The 13353-nt window shown below is 58.0% G+C and overlaps 1 protein-coding gene and 1 long non-coding RNA gene across 2 annotated transcripts; one reads left to right on the top strand and one right to left on the bottom strand.

Moving 5' to 3' along the window:
• The first annotated feature begins 1295 nt into the window (after nt 1-1295).
• On the top strand, nt 1296-5682 carry LOC139829208 (uncharacterized). The gene is made up of 3 exons (XR_011741591.1): nt 1296-1602; nt 4061-5313; nt 5659-5682. It is a non-coding gene; the product is annotated as an uncharacterized lncRNA (long non-coding RNA).
• Nucleotides 5683-6930: 1248 nt separating this feature from the next.
• On the bottom strand, nt 6931-9762 carry LOC139829207 (uncharacterized). The gene is made up of 2 exons (XM_071815619.1): nt 8736-9762; nt 6931-7339 (listed from the first exon to the last, which is right to left on the bottom strand). Exons 1-2 carry the CDS (start codon nt 9644-9646, stop codon nt 7039-7041), a joined length of 1212 nt encoding a protein of 403 aa, XP_071671720.1. The 5' UTR covers nt 9647-9762; the 3' UTR covers nt 6931-7038.
• Nucleotides 9763-13353: the final 3591 nt, after the last annotated feature.

Here is a 13353-nt window from a genome sequence, read left to right on the forward strand (position 1 = left end):
ACCCAGGGATCCAGCTGTAACAGATCAGTGATACCCAGGGATCCAACTGTAACAGGTCAGTGATACCCAGGGATCCAGCTGTAACAGATCAGTGATACCCAGGGATCCAACTGTAACAGGTCAGTGATACCCAGGGATCCAGCTGTAACAGATCAGTGATACCAAGGGATCCAACTGTAACAGGTCAGTGATACCCAGGGATCCAACTGTAACACGTCAGTGACACCCAGGGATCCAACTGTAACAGGTCAGTGATACCCAGGGATCCAACTGTAACAGATCAGTGACACCCAGGGATCCAACCGTAACAGATCAGTGACACCCAGGGATCCAACTGTAACAGATCAGTGACACCCAGGGATCCAACTGTAACAGATCAGTGATACCCAGGGATCCAACTGTAACAGGTCAGTGATACCCAGGGATCCAACTGTAACAGATCAGTGATACCCAGGGATCCAACTGTAACAGGTCAGTGATACCCAGGGATCCAACTGTAACAGATCAGTGGTACCCAGGGCAGAGCCAGCCAAGGCCCATCCCATACCTGTTCCAGAAGGGAACACCTTGTAAAACCGATCCCGTCACTAACACCTGCGGCTGAACTTCATCAAATGCCGAGATCAGAAGTTTCACGGCACCAGCTGCAACCTTGAGGAGACGAGATCGCCAAGATTTCCAGCAAAAAGGGGGCGCCAGGCCGGGTTCAACCGCCTTGGCCGCTTGGGTCCCACCAGTTCCTCACAATGAGCCAAAGGGGCAAAGCCCACTGTGAGGAGGCTTAGGAGCCTTCATCCAAAGACCCCAAGGACCCCTCCTCAAATGCACCCAGTGCCACTGCGCAGGAGAACAGGGGGCTCAGGGCTGTGGAAACGGTTCTGAGATCACCTCATGAACATGCACAGTTCTGGGGTCATTATGAACACTTACTGTAATTAACACACTTCCTGTTGTTAAAGGTGTGCGTGTTGGGCCGAGCGAATCTCCCGCGCACCCAGCACTGTTTCGCTTGTGCTCTCATGAACCCGCGTTTAAAGAACACAATTAAAGAATTGGATTAAACAGCAGCGAGAGCCCGCAACGGGCGACGGCGCCACCGCGGGGCTGCGCGGGGGCTGCACTGCGCAGGCGCTGAGCCGTGTCGGGAAGGGGAGGGACTTCCCGCTGGAAGCGGCACAGTCAATGGGCATCAGGAGGCCGCCTCCAGGCCAATGGCGGCTCGGGACGGGTGCGAGGGACGGTGACGGGCCGGCTGTGTGGCCAATGGCGGTGCCGGGGGCGTGACCATGCAGCCCGCCCCGGGAGCGGCGGCCCGGCCGTGGCGGTTCGTCCCCTGCTGCCGCCGGAGCGCCGCTGCCACGGGCGGGTCCTGCGGCTGCAGCGGCTGCGGGGGCGGGCGGGGGGCCCGGGGCTGCGGCCCCGCTGGCCGGGGCCGGGCGGTCGCCGTGTTGCCCCCGGGCGGTCGCCGTGTTGCCCCCGGGCGGTCGCCGTGTTGCCCTCTGGCGGCAGTGGGGGGGTCCCGCTGGTCGCCCCCGCAGTTCCACGGTTGAAAATCCTCCTCACAAGGCGCTGGGACCGCGATCGCCGCCAGTTCGGTCCCGGGTGAGCGGCGGGGCCGGATTTGGTTGTTGCGGGGGGTTGTGGGGGGCGCGGGGCGGGTCTGGGGGTGCAGGGGAGCTGTGGGGGTTGGGGTGCAGCCGGCAGGAGGGACCAGGTTTGGGGGGCCCTGGGTCCCTTTGCGGGGGAGGGGAGGCCCTGCTGACCCTGCCTCCCCCAGCAAATCCCCCTGCGGGGCTCCCCCTGCCCCCCCGATCGGTCTGCGCCCCCCGCGACTCCCTCAAGTCCCCCTGAACCTCAATGCCCCTTTTTGACCCCAAAACAGCCCCAAATGTGCCCCCCAATGTCCCTTTAACACACCCTCCTCCCAGCCCCCCCGCACCGAGGCCTCCAGTGTATAAATTAAATGTGTAACATTAAACGCGACATTTGAGCGTTAACTAAAAACCAACAAATGTTGACGTTTCTTAGAGGTTTTTGTTGAATTTTGGTTTCACGGAAGGGAGCGTTGTTGGAAATTTACTGGGATTAATGTTTTGCTTTAAAAACTTTTTGTATCTCAGAAGTGACCTGAACAGTTTGATAAAGAACATTTCAAATTAAATTAATTTCCCATTAAATTTCTTGGGATTAAACGTCCGTCAGAGGCAGTGGTGCTTAAACCCCACTTCATTGGTCCCTCTCCGCATTAAAAATCCATCATTAAACAGTTAAATATTTCCCGTAATTAAACCCCTGTGATCTACATTCTGTAATTTAAAAATGCGGTGACTGAGCGGTTGAACAGCCGATATCGCTCTGAGCGCGTGGCTCAATCTCTTGATTCATCTCAGTTCATCCCCACCAACCCCGTCGCCGTTCATGGGAACGTACCCGGGTGGATGGAGGGGGCGGGCGGTGGGTGTGGGCTCCCTGGGCTTCAGCAAAGCCTCTGACACTGTCTGCACAGCATCCGCACAGCTGAGCTGGGGAGGGGTGCTCTGGGCAGTGGGGAGTGGGGGGTGCAAACTGGCTGAGAGGGAGAAGCCAGAGAGTGGTGGTCAATGGGCAGAGTCCGGTTGAGGCCTGGATCCAGTGCAGGGCCTCGGGGGCCAATATTATTCAATATATTCGTTAACGATTCGGATGAGGGAATTGAGTGACTGTCAGCGAGTTTGCTGGGGACACCAAGCTGGGAGGAGCGGGTGACCCTGGAAGCTGTGCTGCCATCAGAGACCTGGACAGGCTGGAGAGCTGGGGGGGGATAACCTGGTGAGATTTAACAAGGGGAAGTGCAGAGTGCTGCACCTGGGCAGGAACAACCCCAGGGTCAGTATAGGATGGGAATGAGCTGTTAGAGAGCAGGGTAGGGGAAAGGGAGCTGGGGGTCCTGGGGACAGCAGGGTGAGCATGAGCCAGCACTGGGCCCTTGTGGCCAGGAAGCCAATGGGACCTGGGGTGGGTTAGAAGGGGGTGGTCAGTAGGTCAGAGAGGTTCTCCTGCCCCTCTGCTCTGCCCTGGGGAGACCACACCTGGAATATTGTGTCCAGTTGTGGCCCCTCAGCTCCAGAAGGACAGGGAACTGCTGCAGAGAGTCCAGCGCAGCCACCAAGATGCTGAAGGGAGTGGAGCACCTCCCTTATGAAGAAAGGCTGAGGGAGCTGGGGCTCTTTAGTTTGGAGAAGAGGAGACTGAGGGGTGACCTTATTAATGTTTATAAATATATAAAGGGTGAGTGCCAGGAGGATGGAGCCGGGCTCTTCTCAGTGGCAAACAATGATAGGACAAGGGGCAATGGGATCAAGCTGGAACACAAGAGGTTCCACTTAAATTTGAGAAAGAACTTCTTCTCAGTGAGGGTAACAGAGCCTGGCCCAGGCTGCCCAGGGGGTTGTGGAGTCTCCTTCTCTGCAGACATTCAAACCCGCCTGGACCCCTTCCTGTGGAACCTCAGCTGGGTGTTCCTGCTGCATGGGGGATTGCACTGGATGAGCTTTTGAGGTCCCTTCCAATCCCAAACATTCTGTGATGCTGTGATTTCTGTGCTAAATCCTTTCCTTTCCCCCCGTGCCAGTGGGGGGGACCCAGAGGACCCGCCCAGGCCCCCCCAGGTTTGTGGGAGCAGCACTGGGGAGGGGGCGCTTTTTCCCCCAGCTACGAAGATAGAGACAATTTGTACAAAAACTCTAAAGTGGGGGGAACGGCAACTCGGGGACCCCCAAACCACCACAGGGGGGTCCACATCACCCCATGCGCCCCATCACTTTTGGGGTGTCAGAGCCCCCCCCCATGCAGCTGCCCCTCGGGGGTCCTGGGTGGGTTGTGAGGTCCCTGGGGGGCTGGAGAGGAGAAAGGGGGAAACCTGGGTTTGGGGGGGTCCCAGGGGTTCTTGCGAGTGGGTGTGGGGGGGTCTCAGTGGTTTCTGGGATCCCTGGGGGGTCCCTGAGATCAAGAAGAATTTGGAGGCTGGCGGGGAACTTTGTGAGGGGAAGAGTGAAACATCCCTTTTCCCTCTGTTTCACAGCCCCAGCTCAGCCCCAGCTCCTTCTCAGAGGCTCCGTTCAGCAGGGCCTAAAGCAATGAACCAACGATTGGTTTCAGTTCCTTCCTCATGTCCCCCCTGAACCTCCCTCCTGCAGCTGGAAACCAGCACCCTGTGTCCCGTCGGAACAGCCCCGCTCGAAAGCCGCAGGATTACGTGGATCACGTCTCGGCTCAGCGGGGGCCTCGCTTGTGGCCTCTGCTCTGTTGGAGGGAAGAAGGGAGAAGGAAACCATTTCTGTTCTTCGTTCCAAACCAAATGTTTTACCTGGACGTTGGTGCATCTTGAGATGGGCCCTTGAGTCCTCTGCAGCTTCTAAGTCATTCCGAAGTGACCCTTGAACAGTGTTATACCCTGAAAATAAAAGCTTCAGAACAAATGTGAGGCCTTGCTGCTTATTTTAAAAACGTTCTTTAAGCTTCAGTGACTGTTCGCTGCTGCCCTTATCTACGGTCACGCTGAGTAAAGCGATACAGAAAGCTCAATGCATTCACGAGGTGTTGATGTCGACGTCTCATTGTCCGCGTTCTCTCCGAGAAAGCAAAAGTAACTCCAGACACTGATACCGTCCCAGCTCTGGCGCAAGGGGAAGCTGTGGAAACCACCTTCCTGCGCCTGATGTCCCTCGTCCCTTCCCGGCCGTTTTGCTGCAGGGCACCAGACGATCGACACCTCTGGGTTGGTCACGGCCGTGATGGGAGCCGAGGGAAAACGGAAAGGGAGGGCTGGATCCCGTGGGAAATGGGGCCAAGAGTCAAGGACCGTGCTGCTGCTGATCCTCTTCGTCACTCGCTGGGAGGAAGGCGCCCGAGGGAAGGGAGAGAACGGCCACTGATGTCCCCCAGCGCGAGGTGGACGACGGTTCCTGGGGCAAAGAGGTGATCGAGGGCACGTGGGAAGGAAAAGATCCCGAAAACACGACGACAGCCCCGAGATGCCACATCCGGCTTCCCCCGAGCTCCCTCCCGGCTGTGCTCCGCACCTTCTCCTTCATCACCAGCACCTCCCGCCCCGCTGATCGCCCAGCTCGTGTCAGGCGGCTGGAGAACGTGGTTCAGGAACACTGGGCAGGACGGAGCCAGCGGGCAGGACGCGGCCAGCAGGCGCTCGCTGCTCTCCTGGACAGGCCGGCACGGAGCCCTGAGGAGCCCCTGGGTCCTGGTGCCGTGCTGGTCACAGCCTCGTGATGCTGCTGGGCGAGCGTCTCATCCTCCCCTGCTGCTCCTCCCATACAGGTATCTTTTTTCTCATTTCCTCCCCTCTTCTTTTCCTTTCCTTCGTCATTTCCCCCTTTTTCTGCCTTATACCCCTCTCAAGTCTCTTTCCCTGCTGTCACCTCTTCTTTCTTCCTCTCTCCTTTCTGTTTTTTGATCCCATCTTCCCTCCTGTCTTCATCATCCTCTCTCCATCTCCCTCTCCCTTTCCATCTCCTCCTCTCCTCCATAGGTAATTAATATATATTCATATTCACATATTCTATATATTCATATAGAATTCTGTATATTCATGAAATGAATCCATTTCTTGGCTGAGCTGATGGAGTTAGTTCTGTCCTGTCAACCGCAAATCTGAATTCTCAGGACAGGACCAAGTGGGCTGAAAATGCGTTGCCGTGGCGGTCCTGGAGATGTGCCCAACGTGGGACACAATGGGGTCTCCCCGGAGGCTTCTCTTCTCTCCCCTTCCTTCCCTCCCCTTCCTTCCCTCCCCTTCCTTCCCTCCCCTTCCTTCCCTCCCCTTCCTTCCCTCCCCTTCCTTCCCTCCCCTTCCTTCCCTCCCCTTCCCTCAGAACCCCATTCTGGTTTGGGATGAAGGGACCTCTGGAGATCCCCCAGTCCAACCCCCCTGCTCCCGCGGGGTCCCAGAGCAGATCACACAGGATCCCAGGGGTCTGAATGTCTCACAGAAGGAGACTCCACACCCGCTCTGGGCAGCCTGGGCCGGGCTCTGGCACCTCCCAGCAAGCAAGTTTCTCCTTACGTTCAGATGGAGCCTCCTCTGTTTCAGTCTGTGCCCGTTGCCCCTCACCCCGGCGCTGGGCACCACTGAACAGAGTCTGCTCCATCCTGACACCCACCTGAGATATTGATCCCATTGATCACATCCCTCTCAGCTTCTCTTCTCCAGCTCAACAGCCCCATCTCTCTCAGTCTCTCCTGATCAGAATGATGCTCCAGACCCCTCAGCATCTCTGTGTCCCTCCACTGGACTCCCTCCAGTAACTCCTTGTCCTTCTTCAACTGGGGAGCCCAGAACTGGACCCAGAACTGCAGATGCAGCTTCCCCAGGGTGGAGCAGAGGGGGAGGATTCACCTCTCTCACCTGCTGCTCACACTCTTCTTAATAAATATCCCCCAGGTACCCTTGGCCTCGTGACCACAAGGACACATTGGTGACTTGTGGCCAACCTGATGTCACCCAGAACTCCCAAGTCCTTCTCGCAGAGCTGCTTTCCAGCGGGTCCACCCCCAAACCGTGCTGGTACTGGACCCCTGCTGCCCCAGGAGGGGCCGGTATCGCCCCGGTATCGCGATGGGTGGCACCGACAGCCCTGGTATTGCGATGGGTGGCACCAACGGCCCCGGTATCGCGATGGGTGGCACCAACGGCCCCGGTATCGCGATGGGTGGCACCGACAGCCCCGGTATCGCGATGGGTGGCACCGACGGCCCCGGTATCGCGATGGGTGGCACCGACAGCCCCGGTATCGCGATGGGTGGCACCGACAGCCCCAGTATCGCGATGGGTGGCACCGACAGCCCCGGTATCGCGATGGGTGGCACCAACAGCGCCCTAACATGGTGCTCATCAGTAAGAAGGGAGGGAAGGGGGTTGCAGGGCAGCCATCGCTCGGGGTCTGCGGGATCTCCCTGTGCTTGTGGGAGCCCACGAGTCTTTGCATCACGCCTTGCGTTTTATTCTCTCTTCCTCTTTCAATTACTTATCTCACTTGGTTTTTTTTATCTTAGCCCATGAGTTTTCTTACTTTTGCTCCTCATATTCTTCATTCCCATCCTACTGAGGGGTGCGTGGGGCTGCTCTGCCAGCCCCGGCTGCCCCACCGCAGCTCCCCAGGCCCTCACGTCTCCCATCCCAGCAACAGCAGTGGCCGCGGCACTGATTTCTTTCCTCTCCCTTTTGCAGCCTCCTTGCGCTCGTCCTCTCCACGCCGATCTCTCCTGGCTTCCTCCAGCTGCTGTGTCCTCTGTGGGTAAGTGCAGCTCGACCCCTCCCAAGATGCTCTCGAGTTGGCTGGGGTTTCTAAAACAGAGGGAAAAGGGATGTCTCACTTTTCCTCAGGCAGTTTCCTCCCAGACCCCTTTTACCCCCTGCGCTCTCCACAGACCCCAGTTACCGTTTCTGTTCCGATGGGGAACATCTCACTGTGCTGTGCATGGCCAAGACGATGAGGACTCTGGACAGGAAATCCCTTCCAAGCGCAGCTTTCCTCTCACCGTTGGGCAGCGACAACAGCCCCGGTATCGCGACAGCAGCACCGACGGCCCCGGTATCGCGACAGCAGCACCAACAGCCCCGGTAGCACGACGGATGGCACCGACAGCCCCGGTATCGCGACAGCAGCACCGACAGCCCCGGTATCGCGACGGGCAGCAGTGATGGAGCTGGTATTGCGACGGCAGCACCGACGGCCCTGATATTGTGATGGGCAGTGACAGGGGCCCTGGTATCGTGATGGGCAGAACCAACAGCTCCAGTATCGTGATGGGCAGCACTGACGGTCCCGGTATTGCGACGGCAGCACCGACAGCACCGGTATCGCGATGGGTGGCACCAACAGCCCTGGTATCGCAATGGGCAGCAACAACGACCCCGGTATCGCGAAGGGCGGCACCGACGGCCCCGGTATCGCAATAGGGAGCACTGATGGTCCTGGTATCGCGACAGGTGGCAACAACAGCGCTGGTATCGTCACAACAGCAGTGACGACGGCCCCAGTATCGTGATGGGCAGCAACGATGGTCCTGGTAGCGCGATGGGTGGCACCGACGGCCCTGGTATCGCGATGGGTGGCACCGACAGCCCCGGTATCGCAATGGGTGGCACCGACGGCCCCGGTATCGTGACAGCAATAAATCTCAAGACCTCCCAAAATAAATCCCCCTTCCATCCCTCCTGGTGTGACAAGACCCTTAATTAACATTTCATTAATCAAACAACTCAACCCCCCCGTTGTCACAAATCACTGCATTAACGAACTTCAACTCATTCCAGAACCCAGTTTATTAAGCAAAGCAGAAAGCGCGTTAAATAGAAAGAAAAACACCAAAACCCCTGTTTCTCGGCTCAGATCCGGGCGCTTTACGGCACCATTTTGCCACCATTTCCCTTTCCGGTTCTTCCCACCGCGAGCAGCCGCTGCCCGTTGATCTCACAGCGGCGTTTTTTCCCAATCTCACAGGATTTCAGCCCAATTCCGGCCCCGTTCCGTGCGCCCCCTGGTGCCGGAGATGACGATCGGGCGCCAGCTCTTCCCATCAAACCCGATGCCGAGAAACCAAACCCCCCGCGGTCGCTTCTTCAAACACACGCGCAGATTCACCCCTTTTCTCCCCAAAAATCCCCCTCTGGATGCGCTGTCCGGTGGGAAAGCCGACGGTGGTTTCGGCGCGGGGGTTTCCTGAGGGCGCAAACCTACCCCGGGCGCTGCTCCGGCGCCGCGATCCCCATTTCGGCTGGTTCCTCGATTTTAAGGCGCTTCGGGGGCGGCTCGGTCCCGGCTTGCGGCTCCGGCATCGCCATTTCGGATGGTTTGTCCTCAATTCTCCAGCGTTTTGGGGGCTGCTTGGTCCCGGCCTGCGGCTCCAGCACCAGCGCTGCAATCACCATTTCAGCTGGTTTCTCCTCAATTTTAAAGCGCTTCAGGGGCGGCTCGGTCCCGGCCTGCGGCTCCGGGATCACCATTTCGGCTGGTTCCCCTTCAATTCTTAAGCGCTTCAGGGGTGGCTTGGTCCCGGCCTGCGGCTCCAGCATCGCCATTTCGGTTGGTTTCTCCTCTATTTTCATGCATTTTGGTGGTGGCTCGGTCTCAGCCGGCGGTTCCGGCGTCACAATCGCCATTTCGGTTGGTTTCTCAATTTCCAAGTGCTTCAGGGGCGGCTCGGTCCCGGCCCGTGGCTCTGGTGCCGCAATCACCGTTTCGGCTGGTTCCTCCTCAATTTTCAGGTATTTTGGTGGTGGCTCGGTCCCGTCCTGCAGCTCCGGTGCCGCAATCACCGTTTCGGCTGGTTCCTCCTCAATTTTCAGGCGCTTTGGGGGCGGCTCCATCCCAGCTTGCAGCTCCGACTCCGGCATCGCCATTTCACCTGGTTTCTCCTTGATTTCAAAGCATTTTGGGGGCGGCTTGGTCCCCACCTGCAGCTCCAGTGCCACAATCACCATTTCAGCTGCTTTCTCCTCAATTTTAACGCATTTTGGGGGCGGCTCGGTCCCGGCCGGTGGCTCTGGTGCTGGCACCACAATCTCCATTTTAGCTGGTTTCTCCTCAATATTCAGGCACTTTGGTGGTGGCTCAGTCCCGGCCTGCGGCTCTGGCTCCGGCATCTCCATTTCAGCTGCTTTCTCCTCAATCTTCACACACACTCCCGAGGATGGCACTGGAGCTTCCGGGGACGGCACTGGAGCTCCCGGGGACAGCACTGGAGCTCCCGAGGATGGCACTGGAGCTCCCGAGGATGGCACTGGAGCTCCCGGGGATGGCACTGGAGCTCCCGGGGACGGCACTGGAGCTCCCGGGGACGGCACTGGAGCTCCCGGGGATGGCACTGGAGCTCCCGGGGACGGCACTGGAGCTCCCGGGGACGGCACTGGAACTCCCGGGAACAGCACTGGAGCTCCCGAGGATGGCACTGGAGCTCCCGGGGATGGCACTGGAGCTCCCGGGGATGGCGCTCGAGTTTCCAGGGATGGCACTGGAGCTCCCAGGGATGGCACTGGAGCTCCCGGGGATGGCACTGGAGCTCCTGGGGATGGCGCTGGAGTTTCCAGGGATGGCACTGGAGCTCCCGAGGATGGCACTGGAGCTCCCAGGGATGGCACTGGAGCTCCTGGGGATGGCACTGGAGCTCCCAGGGATGGCACTGGAGCTCCTGGGGATGGCACTGGAGCTCCCGGGGATGGCACTGGAGCTCCCAGGGATGGCACTGGAGCTCCTGGGGATGGCGCTGGAGTTTCCAGGGATGGCACTGGAGCTCCCAGGGACGGCACTGGAGCTCCCGAGGATGGCGTTGGAGCTCCTGGGGATGGCGCTGGAGCTCCCGGGGACGGTGCTGGAGCTCCCGGGGATGGTGCTGAAGCTTGCCATGGACAGCAGGGTCAACACTGCAACCGACACGGGGTGGGGGAAACGGGGTGATGGGACATGGGGATGTTGGGGTTCAGGGGGGAAATGGGGTGATATGAGGTGGGGATGTTGGGGTTTGGGGGGGAAAGGGGGATGTGACATGGGGGTGTTGGGGTTTGGGGAAAGGGGGATGTGACATGGGGGTGTTGGGGTTTGGGGAAAGGGGGATGTGACATGGGGGTGTTGGGGGAAAGGGGGATGTGACATGGGGGTGTTGGGGGAAAGGGGGATGTGACATGGGGGTGTTGGGGTTTGGGGAAAGGGGGATGTGACATGGGGGTGTTGGGGTTTGGGGAAAGGGGGATGTGACATGGGGGTGTTGGGGTTTGGGGAAAGGGGGATGTGACATGGGGGTGTTGGGGTTTGGGGAAAGGGGGATGTGACATGGGGGTGTTGGGGTTTGGGGAAAGGGGGATGTGACATGGGGATGTTGGGGTTTGGGGAAAGGGGGATGTGACATGGGGGTGTTGGGGTTTGGGGGTGGAAATATGGGATCCAACAAGGAAAAGCTGGGGTTTTTCAAGGAAAAGCGTGATACGACAATGGGTACGATTCAAGGAAAAGTTGGAGTTGGTCAAGAAAAGATGCGATATGATAAAGGAAATGTTGGGGTTTGTCAAGAAAAGGTGCAATAGGACAAGGAAAAGTTGGGTTTTGTTGAGAAAAGACGTGATAGGACAATGGAAACGTTGGGTTTTGTCAAGAAAAGACACGATAGGACAAGCAAAGTTGGGTTTATGTCAAGAAAAGACACGATAGGACAAGGAAAAGTTGGGTTTGTCAAGAAAAGGTGCAATAGGACAAGGAAAAGTTGGGTTTTGTTGAGAAAAGACGTGATAGGACAATGGAAACGTTGGGTTTATGTCAAGAAAAGACAATAGGACAAGGAAAAGTTGGCTTTTATCAAGAAAAGACACGATAGGTCAAGGAAAAGTTGGAGTTGGTCAAGATAAGACGCAATAGGACAAGGAAAAGTTGGGTGTATGTCAAGAAAAGATGCAATAGGACAACAGAAACGTTGGGTTCTGTCAAGAAAAGATGTGAGAAGACAAGGAAAAGTTGGGTTTTGTTGAGAAAAGATGCGATAGGACAATGGAAACGTCAGGTTTCGTCAAGAAAAGGTGCGATACAACAATGGGTACGATACGAGAAGGAAAAGTTGGGTTTATGTCAAGAAAAGACGCGCTACAACAAGGAAAAGTTGGGTTTTGTCAAGAAAAGGTGCGATAAGACAATGGAAACGTTGGGGTTGGTCAAGAAAAGGTGCGACATGATAATGGGTACGATACGAGAGGGAAAAGTTGGGTTTTGGGGACAAAAGGCGCGATACGGGACAGCGGAAAACGAGCCAACCAGGTGGAGCGGAGAGCAAGAAACACACGGAGAAACGTCACTATTTCTACCCAAAAGGCAGCGTTGGGAGCCCCAAGAGCAGCGACGACCCCCCCGGGGCCCAGGTGGGGTGGGCCAGGCACCCAATGCGTGCGATACCTGGGTCGGGCGCCTGCGGGTCGGTGTCCATGTCCCCCCAGGGCTTCCAGACCAGCTCCGCGCGCTCCTCGTCCTGCTGCGCCTGCGCTGGGTCGCGCAGGGCCGGCAGCTCCGCCTGGAAGCCGCTCCCCACGTTGATCTGCCTGGAGAGGGGACGGGAGGCGGTGACGGGGACCGCGGCGGCGCGGCGGGGGGGACGGGGGCGTTCTGAGCGCTCACGGCATCATCGTGCTCCGATCGGCACCGAAACCGCGCGGTTCGGCCGAAAACCACAGGGATTCGCTCCGAGACGCGGCAGAGTGGGAGAGACGCCCTGCGAGGGCTCGGAACAACAAAGCGTTGCCGGGGTTCCGCCGCGACATCAGCGCCGCCGGTGACATCAGCGCCTCGTGTTCCGTTCGGAATGGACGTCAATGGGTCCTGGCGGGCCAAACGAGGGGCAGGAAAAGCGCGACGCACCCGTTTTGCGCCCGTTTTTGGTGGTTTGGGGACTCACGGCCGGACGCTGATTTTGGGGGCGTCCTTCACCAGGCACAATCCCAAGTCGCCGTCCATTCTGCCTGCGGGATATTGAGAAATAGAGGGGAAAAGCAACGCTCAGGATCAAAATCATCGTGCCGAGACCGTTCCTTGGCGTCACAACCACAAATTGTCCCAATTCCCATCGTTTTGGTGAAATCGGTCGCTGATGGATCATCCCAATGGGGTTTTGCAGTCGATCGCAGCACTCGGGTGGTTTTTACACCCGATATCACAGCGAAACCCTGGGGGGGTTGTTTCCATCCCATATTCCACAAAATCACCCATTTTGGGGGTTTTTGGGGAGCACAAGCTCTGCGTTTGCCACCACAAACCAGCGAGGGGACGCCGAACCCAAACCGGGTTCACCGGGCGGTTTTACACCGGGATCGCTCGGCCCGGGTTGAGATAAACCCCCCGTAAACCACAACCATAAAGCGGGGTGTTCCCCCCAAAGCGCTACGTGGGGACATCCGCATCGCACCGAATTAACCCCGCGGGGCGGCCGAAAGCGCTTCAATCCCGGTGTCGGGATCACGAGGGGTTTCGGCCTCCGTCGCCTTTTTGCTGCAAGATCTTCCCATCCAGAGACTCATTTTCGGTGACCTGGGCAACATCGAACGAGAAAAGGGTTAAAGGTGGAAAACGCACAAAATCACACGGGCGTTTATCTGCTTTTCCTCCTTTTTTGGCTCAAAAGCAAGTGGCGAACCCCAAAATGAGGGGTCTGGGGACCCTCCGGTCCTGCTGATGCTTCCTCCCTTCCACCCAACTCGAGGCGATCGCCGGGTTCCATATTTCGGATCAATAACCCAGCGGGAGCCTGGAGCCTCCCAGAGCCCGTCCCTGGGGTAGCGGCCGCCGAGCGCGTCCCCATAGCGTTATTTGGGTGTAATTTGGGGGG

The sequence above is a fragment of the Patagioenas fasciata genome, chromosome 16, assembly GCF_037038585.1.
Source record: "Patagioenas fasciata isolate bPatFas1 chromosome 16, bPatFas1.hap1, whole genome shotgun sequence".
Taxonomy (NCBI): domain Eukaryota; kingdom Metazoa; phylum Chordata; class Aves; order Columbiformes; family Columbidae; genus Patagioenas; species Patagioenas fasciata.

What these genes read in the sequence shown, in the direction of transcription:
- LOC139829207 (XM_071815619.1), bottom strand. Translation starts at nt 9,646, where the DNA reads ATGGAGATGCCGGAGCCAGAGCCGCAGGCCGGGACTGAGCCACCACCA. An exon ending in GCGCCGGAGCAGCGCCCGGG is followed by an intron (nt 7,340 to 8,735) that starts GTAGGTTTGCGC and finishes CCTCTGTTTTAG; the next exon opens with AAACCCCAGCCAACTCGAGA.